This window comes from Callorhinus ursinus, unplaced genomic scaffold (assembly GCF_003265705.2).
Source record: "Callorhinus ursinus isolate GAN/ISIS: 27379988/994484 unplaced genomic scaffold, GSC_fseal_2.0 scaffold25, whole genome shotgun sequence".
Lineage (NCBI taxonomy): Eukaryota > Metazoa > Chordata > Mammalia > Carnivora > Otariidae > Callorhinus > Callorhinus ursinus.
In genome coordinates this window covers 27,321,122-27,334,924 of record NW_027397087.1, presented here as the reverse complement: position 1 = coordinate 27,334,924, position 13,803 = coordinate 27,321,122, and the positions used below count along the sequence as shown (strand labels likewise).

Below are 13,803 nucleotides of genomic sequence, written 5' to 3'. Positions count from 1 at the left end.
TGAATTAATTCTAAGCTTCTATCTCTTATTACTCAGAAAGATATTGTAACAAATAATTTGCCTTTGTCTAGAAGGTGTTTGAGATCCTAATTCATGGGTGTTTAGTTGTTTTTTATTTTTCAAGATTTACTTATGTATTTGAGAGAGAGGGGAAGAGAGCTCACACGAGTGAGTGGGGGGAGGGCCAGAGGGAGAGAGAATCCTGAAAGCAGACTTCCCGCTGAGCCCAGAGCCTGACCCCAAGATTCATGACGTGAGCCAAAATCAAGAGTTGGCCACTTAACCAACTGAGCCACCCAAGTGCTCATTTTTGTTTTTGTTTTAAGTCAGAGGGGAACACAATGTATTATATTTTTAGAATTTTTAAAAATGATCTACTTCTATATTCTAAAGAAATATATCCATAAGTAATTCTCACTGTATTTTTCTTATGGACTACTAATTACAAAGAAGAGAATAAAGATATTGATTTAAGAACCATGTGTGTAGCTGAATATGTGTGCATTTTTTTCATTCTCATCTTCAAATTTTTGTTTAGGATCAGCTGAAAAGTGAAATTCTTACAAGTAACAATATACCTGCAAATCATCAATATAGTAAGTAAGGGTGAAAGTTTACTTCATGTAATAGGAAGCATAGGATTAAATACTCTGTCTTAATATACTTTTTCTGGTAAAGTTACTTTGACAAATAGAAAGGATTTTATATTTTAGTTTTATAATGCAGTATATTTGGCTTATAACAAATTGCTTAGGAATAGGTTATGACTCATACACCACTGGAGAGTTAAGAGAGAAGAGAGCAGGAGGACTGTAGTTTACTCCTAACAGCTGAACACCCTTGGCCTTCATGTTTCCTTCTTGTTATCTCCTTTGTTTTAGGAATTAGGTTTTCTTTTCTTTGTTTAATAACTAAATCTCTGAGATCTTGGTATCCATGTCAACCTTGCCATGTCACTATTACGGTGTTATGACAAAGCAACCAGTCTAGAGATTTTTCCAAGTGGCTTTTCTAATTCTTGGCATCCTCACCTTTACTTCTTTTTTAAATAGACTGCTCACAAAGCAGACTATTTATTTATGCCATCTGTTTTCTCCATTTTAGTTTCATTCCAAAGAGGCTATTTTTTTTTAATTGGGTATACCCCTTTATGTTTATTTCAGCTTTCATGCCCATCTTCTTCCATATTCCATATTACTCTGGTTCACTGTTGTTTTCTTCATATTCTTTTATAGCTGACTGCCATTATATGAGTTGGCACTTTCTCTTTATGTTCATCTATTTAGTGATGTTTTCAGGTGAAAGTGTTTATTTTCATTTGTGAAAGAACTAGTTCAGAAAAATCTACGACTTCATTTATAAGTGGTATCCTCCACTTATAAAAACCTCTAAATAAGTTAAAATTTTTATACAATCTTATGCAATTGTAAATAATGTAAGATATCACAATTTATCTAATTTTAATGCTATTCACAGTGAAATTTATTATATTACTTTTCTCTGTCACCTTCCCTAATAACACCTTTTCATGCTAGTTCTTAACTTCAAGAATATTTTCTGACTTGATTCTAAGATAATGTATGTAATGATCATTTTGAAAATTGTGAAGTAGTAAGCATTTTTTTCTTGGTAATATGAATTTGTGATTCTGTTCCTAAGTTCTGCCAGTGATTAAATAAGACAGATTAATCAAATTTTGTTTCCTACCTTGTGTTAGTATTTTTAATGAATAATAAAATCATTAAATGTAGTAAGGAAGAGAAGCCTAATTTTACACAGACTGAATAATAACTAAGAGTAGATTGTCTATTACTCTTGTACATTTTTACTTAGAGGCATAGGACTCCAATTTCCTCGTTGGAGATTCCACTTTAACTTGCAATTGGTATTATGTAAATAAGTAGATGCTTGCACATTTTTTGGTAGTGATTTTTTACATTTTTTGCACATTTTTGATGATTTTTCTATACTTTCAGAGTAACAGTGTTCTCATAATTATTTACAGTTGTTCATATGTAAGGGCATATAAACATATCTTATGTCTTCCCATGTGATGTAAGTTTTCCAGCCAATATCAGCTTCTGCAAAGCTCTACATGAATCCTTATGCGGAAACAGAGCTCAAAACACCCAAACTTGATTGGAACATAGAAGTACAGAATATTGCCATTGAATTGACCAAACCTCAGGTAAGATTCAGGTGGTCATTTCTAGTTTTGATTAGCTTTGAATCTCAGCTGCTTTTGTCCTTTGTGATTATTCCTTCTCCAGTGCTCTAGTGGTTCTTTTTATACTTCTATTTCTCCCTCTCTCTCTATATATGTATATGTATATATTTTTTAAGAAAATAAGTACCAAATTTAAGAAATAAATTCCTTCATTTTATCTGGTCTTTTCCTTTTTGGTGGAGAATCTTACCAAATTATAGCAAATGACATTATTTCCACTTAATTCCCAATTGATGGAAGATTTTAATGTGTTTTTTTCTTCCTCAGATTTTAATAAAGACTTTTATATTAAATATTGTCTACTTAATTTTTAGACCAACTATGTTGGCAGCTTTTTTCCTTCACCATTTGTTTCTCATTTTGAGTATATGCCCCAAGAGTTTGGCTAACTGACCTGGAGAACTGGAACTAAAAGGAGGACAAGGGATTTAGCTAAATGAGCTTTTAGCTCAGTGCAGTCCAATAAAAATATACAGTAGTTCCCCTTCTCGATGGTTTCCTTTTCCTTGGTTTTGGTTACATGGGTCAACTGTGGTCTGGAAGCAAATGATCTTCCTTCTGATGTATGGTCAGAAATCAGTAGTGGCCTAACACTATGTCACAGTGCCTACATCATTCACCTCACTTCATTTCACTGTTAGGCATTTTATCACAAGAAGAAGGGTGAGTGCAGTACAATAGGATATTTTGAGAGAGAAACACACACCACATTCACATAACTTTTATTACAGTATATTGTTAGAATAGTTTTATTTTATTACTAGTTGTTGTTAATCTCTTACTGTGCCTAGTTTATAAATTAAGCTTTATCATCAGTATATATGTATAGGAAAAACATATCATATGTAGGGTTCAGTACTATCCATGGTTTCAGGCATCCACTGGGGGTCTTAGAACATATTCCCTGTGGATTAGGGGGGACTACTATAATGCCGGTTGTATATGTAATTTTAAATTTTCTAGTAGCTACATTAGCAAAGTAAAAAGAAAAGATGAAATTAATTAATAAAATAACATTTTATGTAAGCTAACGTTCCCAAAATATTATCATTTTAGTATGTAATCAATGTAAAAAATTGTTAAGATATTTTACATCCTTTTCTTTTTCCAGAGTCTTTGAAATCTGGGGTATATTTTAAACTTAAAATACATTTAAGTTCAGACTACCCATATTTTAAGTGGTGAATAGCCACATGGTAACCATTAGGTAGAAGTGCATTAAGAAAAACCAAAAGGAAGAAGCTAGATTTGCCCCTTTCTTTATCTTATCTACAGTCCTGTGTGTGTGTGTGTGTGTGTGTGTGTGTGTGTGTGTGTGTGTGTGTGTTTCCCTCAGTTTGAGCTATTTACCAGGTACATGCAGAGTTATACTTGATGGTAAGATGGGCAATTAAATAGCTTTATCTTGCTTTGGTTATGTAATGATTTTCTGGAGCAGTTTGCAAATCAGTTCATATGTTGAAATGATGGTCCAGTGGAAACTATGTAGTTTTAGGAACAACCGTGTTCCAGTCACTAGTTACAGATAGTGTATTTTGTTGTTTCTAAGATGTTCATTTATTGCACACTGTAACATTTGAAAATAGGATGTATATTATTATTGATGGTATGACAGTTTATTTGGCAGCACTTTTTTTTCTTTTTGTAGTAGAACTTAAAAATTATGTTACAACTTGTAATTGATGGCGTCTTAAATTTGATGAAATATAATATTAACAGGCAACCATGATATTCATTGTGCATGGAAGTTAGAATTCTACTAGACTGAAAATATAACAAAATTTCGTGTTTACCCATGTGTGTGCAATATAATAAATATAACTGTATTTTTGTTTTAATAGTACTTAAGTATGATTGACCTTTTGGAATCAGTGGATTATATGGTTAGAAATGCCCCTTACAGGAAATACAAGCCTTATTTACCACTTCATACCAATGGTCGAAGATGGTAAGTTAGAATCTTTTTTTTTTTAATGAGAAATATATAGTTAGGAACTCTCAGATTTAGGAGACCTTTAAAGCCATGTAATGAAGCCACTTTTTTTTTCTTTCTTTTTTTTTTTTAAAGATTTTATTTATTTATTTGAGACAGAGAGAGAGACAGAGAGAGAGAGAGAGAGAGAGAGAGAGAGTGCACATGAGAAGGGGGAGGGTCAGAGGGAGAAGCAGACTCCCTGCCGAGCAGGGAGCCCGATGCGGAACTTGATCCAGGGACTCCAGGATCATGACCTGAGCCGAAGGCAGTTGCTTAACCAACTGAGCCACTCAGGCGCCCTTTTTTTTTTCCTTTATAGACATGAGAGGGATATCTTTTGTATTAGGTCTTTGTTACTTTTTTATAAACACATTCTCTTGTGATCTTGCTTTTTCCTGAATTCTCAACTTAGCATTAAGACTTTAATCATTTTTTGGTCTTAGTACCCTTTAGTCACCACATGGGCTCAATGTTAAAACCATATTGGGATAGTATTAATTTTGCATAACATGTCATTTTGTGTCTTTTTTATTTTGCTTTGACATACCCTCTTACTGGAGTAATTTGCTCATTTTGTAATCTGTTTAAGTCAGAGAATTGTACTGGGGAATGAATTGAAATCCTAATTACTGGGCTCTTACAGGAGAACAGTTAATAAGAACAAGAAATGTAACAGTGTAGATCTAAAAAGTAAAAGCCATTTTCCTGCTGCTTCTTAAACCTTTGTATTCAAATGTGCATTAACAAAATTTGATTTGCAGGTGGAAATATGCAATTGATTCTGTTCTTGAAGTTCATATAAGAAGGTATACACAGATGTGGTCATGGAGTAACATAAAAAAACACAGGGAGTTGCTCAAGTGTTATAAAAGTGCCTACAAAAGCAAGCTAACCCTGACTAAAGTCCCAGAAGAAATACAGAAACAAATTCAGGTATATCTCCTATATGTTGGTGAAAACTATTCTTTGTTAAGTCATCCTTTAAGTTTTCCTAAATTTAATTTGAATTAAAACATAATTTTAGAAAGAATAGAACTGATCTCTTTTTGAGATAATTTATGGGAAAATACAGAGTTTTTTTTTTTTCAGTTTTTTCTTTAAACAAATCTTTCCCTCCCATCCTAATATCAGATAAAAGTAAAATACTAGTAACTATTTGGAGAAATGTGTTGGTTTTTATAATAATATTTTGAAAATCAATATCAGAGCTATTCATATATATGTTTATTATTAGCTAGATGTCTGTTATTAATTTTGTTAGTGGCTTTTTTTACGAGCTCAAAGTATTATATATAAAAAACAGCTCTTATTCCTCAAAATAGGAACCCCTTTTGAAATATAGAAAAATACCACACAATATATAAGTTGCTTAATGTCATCTGGTCTTGATTATATAATCATTTCTGCCACAAATTCATAATATAAAGAATTAATTGCATTCCTATTATTCTGAAATATATGAGAATCACTAATATTATATATTAGAAAAAGCATCAAGTTTCTCAGCATCTCAGGTCTAATGTTCTCATGTATAAAATGGAAACAGTATCTGTTTTACAGAGTTGTGAGAATTGCATGAAATAGCAGATAAATTACCTCATACACAGGTCACCCAATACATGTTAGATTCTTACATATTTTTATATAAATTCCCCAGATCAGTTTCTACTTTAACTTAGTTGTTGATTTGTAGAATTTTGCATTTTTAAATTCTGTGTTTTATAATGGTGCCTTTAGTACAGTGGTTATAAAATAGTATGAAAAAGAGTGAGTCAGTATGAACCATAAGGATAATACCTAAAACAAGGCCCCCTCTTCAATATTCTTGTTTCTATAATGGTGTCATTAAATTCTTATTTTTATATTGTATTTATTGAGGATTTGCTTTCTTAGAAAACTTATTTCCCTTATTGCAAAAACTAAAAGTATAAAAGCCAAGTGTACATTCAAATTTATACTTATCCTTTCATTAGATCACAGTTACTGTTTGTTTATGGACTGGATCAGCCTAGAAATTCTAGAATAAAATATTTTTTAATCTAATGCCATTTTTCTTGTTTACAAGTATCTCTTTGTTTTATAGGATTTGGAGAAGACTCTAGATGTTTTTAACATAATTTTAGCAAGGCAACAAGCACAAGTTGAGGTAATTATTTTTATGAGCTGATTTTATGTTTTAAGCATGTTAATACTACTCCTTTAAACTTGAGATCAAAAAATCTTAAGCTTCATGGGAGTTGTTCAAGTAACAATAAAGGTTGATTTTCCATGCCTTCATTTAGTCTCAGGAGAAAACTTGGAACATCAGGGAAAGAAAACCCACTAATATGGAAGGGAAAAAATTTTTAATTTTATAAAAAATCTGAACCTCCCCCAAAAAAGAAAGTAAATAAAAGTTGTCTGTAATCGTAGCAACATAGAATGCTGCGCTTAACATTTTGATATACGGTCTTCCAGTTTTTCTCCCATGCATATGTACCAACTGATACTTGCTTTTTATCCCCCATCCTTTCACTTTTTCTTTGCTTCCTTTTCCTTCTCTTCCTTCCTCTTTCCCTTCCTCCTCTCTCCGTTCTCTTCTTTTTTCCCATAACTGGAATCAGTTTATATTTCATAATTTTTGCTGATTTATGCCACTTGGCATATCCTACCTTGTCCACATTGTTCCATGTCAATCCTGTTATTCTGTAACAAGACTTTTTTGGTAATTAAAAAAATCAGTTACAAGTGCAGTACAACTCACGATAGAAAAGTTAGGAAAGAGAGATACACAAAGAAAGAAAATAGAAACACCTATTATCTCACACTAAAGATACCTACTGTTAATACTTTTTTGTATGTTCTTTTAGTCTTTTGTATATTCATAGATATTCAAACACATGCTCATGTTTTTAAATGGGGTTAAAGCACATACCTGTTCATTCATTTACTTAGGAAGTACTCATTGAGTGCCTATTTTACTAGCATGATGGTGAAGAGTGTGGACTCTGGAATCAACTTTGCCTACTTGTGTGATCTTGGGCTGGCTATTTAATCTCTCTGTTTCTCAGTTTCCTCATTTGTATAATAGGATTGATTCATAGTACCAACATCATAGGGTTACTGTGAGGAGGGCATGATGATCCATGTAAAACACTTAGACTATTGAGTACCTGGTACATAATAATTACTAAATAAGTGATTTTCTTCATCATCATCATCATCGTTTGCATTAGCAAACGGAAGTGAACAAACAGACAAAAATTCCTTATTTACATTCTAGTAGAAAGGATAAGAAAAACATAAATAAAAATAAAGTAGAAAGGAATATAGAGAAGGAATATGTCACTGGTTAGCATTGAGGATGGTGAGGATTGCAGTTTTAAATTGGATTCAGGGAAAGCCTCACGAAGAAGGAAACATTTGAGCAAACACCTAAAGAAGGTGAGGGAGTCACCAGAAAACTATCTGAGGGAAAAATGTACCAGGCAGAAAGAATATAGCAAGTTGAAAGGTTTTGAGATGGGGGCATATCTGGTTCATTCACAGAACTAACAGAGTGGTGAGAGAAGAGAGTGGTGGTTAATGAGGTCAGAGCAGTAACATAGTGGAGGAGTGGGAGGGGTGCTTGTGGGAGTTGGGAAGGGTGCCAGATTGTAGGGTCTTATAATTATGTGAATTTGGCTTTTACTCTGATTTTGGGAAGCCATTTTGAGAATGGAATGATATAATCCACTTAAGTTTTAAAATGCACTCTGGCTGCTCTTTTGAAAACAGACTCTAAGAGGGAGAACAAGGGTGAAAAGAGGGAGATCAGTTAGGATGCTACTAAAATATTTGAGGTAGAAATAATGGTAGCTTGGCTGAGAGTAGTTGCAATGGAGGTGATGAGAAAGGGTCATATTCTGGATGTTTTTTGAACATGGAGCTAATATTTCCCAACTTACTAGATATGGGTTATAAGAGAGAGGAGTTGGAAATGACTTTAAAGATTTTGGCCTGTTGCAGTTGGAAAGGTGCAATTTTCATGAAATGAGATGGGGAAGTCTGGATAGAACAAGCTTGGGTGAGATGGAGAGATCAGGAATCCAGTTTGGGACTTACTAAGTTTTAGCTATCTTTTAGACAATGATGTGGAGCTACGGCGTAGGCTGTTAGATACATGAATGTATGGCTTAGAAGAAAAATCTGTGCTAGATATATAAACTTGGGAGGGATCAGTACATAGATGGTATTTAAACCCATGACATGGAATGAGATCACCTAAGAAATTAGAGTAGCTGGAGAAGTGTTCCAAAGACCCAAAGTATTCTGTTAGAGGTCAGAGAGATGAGAACAAAGGTGACCATGGAAGAGTTGCCAGAGGTGTAGTTGGGAAGCTCTGTGAATGTAATATCCTTAGTCAAGTGAAGAAAGAATTGCAAGCAAGAGGGAGTGATCAACTGTGACAGATACATGATTGGTCAGCTGAGCTGGGGACTGAAAATTGGCTATTAGATTTACCAAAATATGGGGTGTTTCAGCCATTATTTTTTCAAATAATTTTTTTCTAAGTAGGCTCCATTTCCAGCGTGGAGCCCAACACTGGTCTTGAACTCAGTACCCTGAGATCAAGACCTGAGCTGAAATCAAGAGTTGGACACTTAACTGACTGAACCAGGCACCCCTCTTCAAATAATGTTTGATCAAATTTCTTTCTTCTTTCTTTTTTGGACTCTGATTTTGTAACCCCCCCCGCCACACACAGTTGACCCTTGAACAATGTAGGGGTTAGGGAGCCCCTGCATAGTAAAAAACCTGCATATAACTTTAGACTCCCCCAAAACTTAACCACTAACAGCCTACTGTTTACCAGAAGCTGTACTTCTAAATAGTTGATTAATACATACTTTTATGTTATATGTATTATATACTATATTCTTAAAGTAAGCTAGTGAAAAAATGTTATTAAAATCATAAGGAAGAGAAAATATATTGACAGTACTATACATATATTTATTGAAAAAAGTCCATGTGTAAGTGCACCTATGTAATTCAAACCTGTGTTCAAATAATTTCTGGTCTAGATTTCTTTCTTCTTTCCTTCTCGGACTCCAATTTCATACACATACACACAAATGTGTACATCTATACATACGTATATATGCGTATATACTTAAACTTGAGACCTTTTGACATACCACAAGTTCCTGAGGCTTTGTTTCATTTTCTTCATCAGTCTTTTTACTCTCTGTTCTTTAAATTGGATAATTTCTGTTGATAAGCCTTCAAGTTTATACTTTTCCATCTCCATTTTATTTTCAAGCCCATCCTAGTTTTTATTTCAGATAATGTTTTTCAGGTCAAAAACTCCTATCGAGTTCCTTTTTATAGTTTCTGTTTCTCTGCTGAAAATTCAATCTGTTTAATAATTTCAAGTGTATTTCCCTTTCTATCATGGAACAAAGATAACTGGTTTTCTGCTGGTTTCACCATATAGGTAATCTGACTGTTGACATCTGTTAATTGTCTTTTCCCTTAAAAATGGACCACATATCCTTTTTTTTTTTTTTTTTTTTACTGCATGTCAGGTAAACTTGGATTATATCCTAGGCATTGTGAATATTATGTAGTCTCTGGGTCCTTCTTATCTTCTGGAAAATGTTGCTATTTTGTCTTAGCACACAACCTAGTGAGGCTCTGATCTTTAGTTATGTTTTGCATTCTGTGGATCATGGTTCAAATCTCAATTCCATGTTTTCTGCCTTTGGTATGTTGGTTTAGGTCCATTTTGCACATGAGTAATACAGGAGTTTGTTGGAGACTTGTGCAGGTGGGTTCATATCTTAAGTTCAGGTCTCTAAACCTTTGCTACTTTCATTTAGGTTACTTTTATACATGGGAAGCTTGTATTAGACTGAAATTCATGCAGGTTCATACACAGAATTAAGAGATAACCCATTCTCTGACTCTTCTCCCTCTAGCATTTCCTTCATCCCCGCTGGTTTTCACAGACTCCATTTTTCTCATTCCTTGGCCAGACTGGAGTTTCTTTCAGGGGTTCAGCTGCTTGTGCCTCTGCAATGCTCCATGACTGAGGCCTGCCTCAGGGTACAGCCATGTGAAGTAGATTTCTCTAGCTGCATGATAAACTCAGTGGCTTAAAGCAATACATATTTATTATCTCAGAGTTTCTGTGGGTCAGAAGTCCAGGTATGGCTTACATGAGTTCTCTGCTTAAGGTCTCAAAATATTACCATCAAGATGTTGACTGGGACTGTGGTTTCATCTGGAGTGTCACTGATGAAGGATCTACTTTTGTTGGCAGATTTTAGCTCCTTGTGCCTGTGGGATGGAGAACAACAGTTTCCTGCTGGCTTTTGGCCAGAGGCTGTGCTTAGCTCTTAAATTTCATTTCATTTCCTTGCCAGATGGGCCTCCAGACATAGACAGCCCACAACATGGCAGCTTGGTTTTTCAAAGGGAGAGAGAGACTGCAGCAAGACAGCTGGTACAGTTTTCATGCACATAATCACATACATCTCGTCACTTTTGCCATATTCTGTTGGTTAGAAACAGGCCATAGGCCTGTTAGCTAAAAGGAAGGAGACTGCTCAAGGGCAAGAATAGGAGGGAAAAGTTATGGGGTGTAAGAGGGTAGGGAGAACATGTGGGGGAAAAAAAAACATGGGAAACTCACTCTGGTGAAGGTCACTTCTCCAAGTTTTGACTCCTTTCCTGCATTTGCCCACTTTGCTTTTCAGAGTCTGTTGTAGATGGTTTTTTTTTAAGATTTTATCTGTTTATTTGTCAGAGAGAGAGCACAAGTAGGGGGAGCAGCAGGCTGAGGGAGAAGCAGACTCCTCGCTGAGCAAGGAACCTGATGAGGGACTCGATCCCAGGACCGTGGGATCATGACCTGAGCCGAAGGCAGACGCTTAACCAACTGAGCCACCCAGGCGCCCCTGTTGTAGATGATTTTTATATTTTCAGAATTTTTAGTCATCAGCATGGAGGATGGGCTATAGAGGGCTTATGTCACCATGGAACTGAAAGTTCATTGTTGGATTTAGCAATCAGGAAATCATTTAAAAAGCAATGTTTATAGAAGAATGTGGGTAGAAACTTGATAGGAGTGAGAGAGAGTGGATGTAAGGGGAGAACAGGTAGATGGAGTGGTAAATGGTGGGGAATGTGGAGTCAAGAAAAGGTTTTATAACTTGCTTTTTATTTCTTTTAAAAATTTCTTAGTGTTTCATTTTTATGCCAATAGAATAATTTATCCAACATTTTAAATAGCTGAATTGGTATTCCATTCTGTGCATATATCAGAATTTGCTTCCCTATTTCCCACTGGTTATATTTAATTATAAATGACACTGCAATGAACAGCCTTGTCTACATGCTTTCTCAAACATCTCTCTTTTTTTTTTTTTTTTTATTTGACAGAGAGAGACACAGTGAGAGAGGGAACACAGCAGGGGGAAGGGGGAGAGGGAGAAGCAGTGGGGCTCGATCCCAGGACCCTGGGATCATGACCTGAACCGAAGGCAAATACTTAACGACTCAGCCACCCAGGCACCCCACATCTCTTGTTTTCTTAAGGGCAAGTTCCTCAAGGTGCAGTTTTTGGATCAGGGTGTATGAGTATTTTAGAAGGTATTAGCTACTGCTGGGGCTTGTTTCTATGAATTAAAGGAATGATATGCCAGAGGAACAGATCATTTCAATCCTTCCTAAATTAAGTTGCTTCACTTCCATTGGATGTTCTTTTTAAAAATTTTTTTTTGAAAGAGAAAGAGTACAAGTGGGGGACGGGGCGGGGGAGCGGCAGAGGGAGAGAGAGAGAGAGACAGATTCTTAAGCAGGCTCCATGCCCAGTGTGGAGCCCAACATGGGGCTCAGTCTCAGGACACTGAGATCATGACCTGAGCTGAAAGCAAGAGTTGGACACTTAACTGATGCCCCTAATCGGGTGTTCTTAATACCAGTTATCAGTTGCTTAAAAATTGACAAAAGAGGATTTATTATTGGATGCTATAGACAAAGGGATGCATATACATGAAGAAAAGATACTTAGATTCCTCCAAGGCTGAAGTTTTTTTATTGTAAAGGAAAATCCACAGGGTCACAGAATTTAAAAGACAGGCAGGAATTGGCTGAAGTTATTTGCCATATACTCTTAGCTGAACTGGAAAGGAAGTGAAGACAACAGAGATGGTATTAACGTGAAACGATTCTGTATCTCTCTTTATATTAGGTCATATATATTTTAAAATTTATTTTTGGTCTTATATAGATATATTTTACTTTGAAATAATTATAGATTCATAGGCAGTAAAGCCGAGATAACTCACAGAGATCCTTGTGTACCCTCCCCTCAGTTTCCCCTAATGGTTATATCCGACAACATTATAATATTAAAACCAAGGATTAGATGCTGGTACATTGTGTGTGTATAGTTGTAGATCACCTCTCATTTTTAAATGTATTTTTTAAGTGATAATTGTCAACATATAGGAAAGTTTTTTTCCCAGTATTTTTTATTTTGTTGCTCTATTTTCTTCATAGTTATTATCACTGAAATTAGTATTTTTATTTGTGTGCTTTCTAATTAATTCACTCTGTCTTGTCTCTTTATTAAGTCTTTTTAAATTTTTCAGTTTATTTTAAAATCCCTCAAAGTCTGTGACATGCTGGTCAAAGATTTACAAAGCTTTACAAAGATTACAGTGCTAATAGTGGCTTTATCTTTTTAAATATTAGAAAAATTTTATTTTATTTTATTATGTTATGTTAGTTACCATATAGTACATAATTAGTTTTTGATGTAGTGTTCCATGATTCCTTGTTTGCATATAACACTTTTTAGGGATTTAAATAGATCTTTGGGAGGGGGAAAGTTGAATGTTGCATTGGTCACTACGTTATCTTAATGTCTCTTATCAACATTATTTTTTAAATTCCTCAGTGATTAACTTAATTTATTTTTCAAAGTAAAAATGTTTCCCTTAAAGTTTAAAAATGTATGTTGTATATTACCAAAAAGTAAATTTTTTATGTTTGGTAAAAAAGATGGTAACAAAAAAATTTCGTGCTTGCTCTTTTAAAAATCATGTTTAGGGGCACCCCCTGTGGCTCAGTTGGTTAACCGTTGGATCTTGCTCTCAGGGTTGTGAGTTCAGGCCCCAGGCTGTGTGTGCTCCACGCAGGGGGTGGAGCCTACTTAAAAAATTAAAAAAAAATTCTTTTAATTTTTAAAATGTTTAAAAAACCTTTTAACTAAACCTAGAATTCTCTTTTTAAAAGTAGGCTCCATGCCCAGCGTGGATCGCTGCGTGGGGCTTGAACTCACAACCCTGAGAGCAAGACCTGGGCTGATATCAAGATCCAGTGCTTAACCAACTGAGCCACCAGGGTGCCCCAACAGTTTTTGTTTTAAGTAATCTCTGTGCCCAATGTGGGGCTTAAACTCATGACCCTGACATCAAGAGTCACATGTTCTACCCATTGAGCCATCCAGGCACCCCGGTTTAGTTAAAAAGATTTTTTTTTTTAATTTTTTTCTGGCTACAAATTTATTCAACACAAAACATCTCCAACTTTACTGAGGTGGCTGACCACGTCCACGACCAAATCCGCC

General features: G+C 35.0%; 1 protein-coding gene across 5 annotated transcripts in view; it reads left to right on the top strand.

The window, feature by feature from the left end:
• Window positions 1-13,803, top strand: part of VPS13C (vacuolar protein sorting 13 homolog C) — a 182,356-nt gene that overhangs the window by 35,977 nt on the left and 132,576 nt on the right. For all 5 annotated transcript variants that reach the window (XR_012373649.1, XR_012373648.1, XM_073877118.1 and 2 more), the window contains 5 exons: window positions 539-596; window positions 2,061-2,188; window positions 4,069-4,175; window positions 4,964-5,135; window positions 6,286-6,348. Coding sequence is in view for 3 of the 5 variants with exons in the window: in XM_073877118.1 (XP_073733219.1) it covers window positions 539-596; window positions 2,061-2,188; window positions 4,069-4,175; window positions 4,964-5,135; window positions 6,286-6,348 (528 nt within the window). In the remaining 2 variants the exon portion in view is untranslated. The remainder of the gene's footprint in view (window positions 1-538; window positions 597-2,060; window positions 2,189-4,068; window positions 4,176-4,963; window positions 5,136-6,285; window positions 6,349-13,803) is intronic.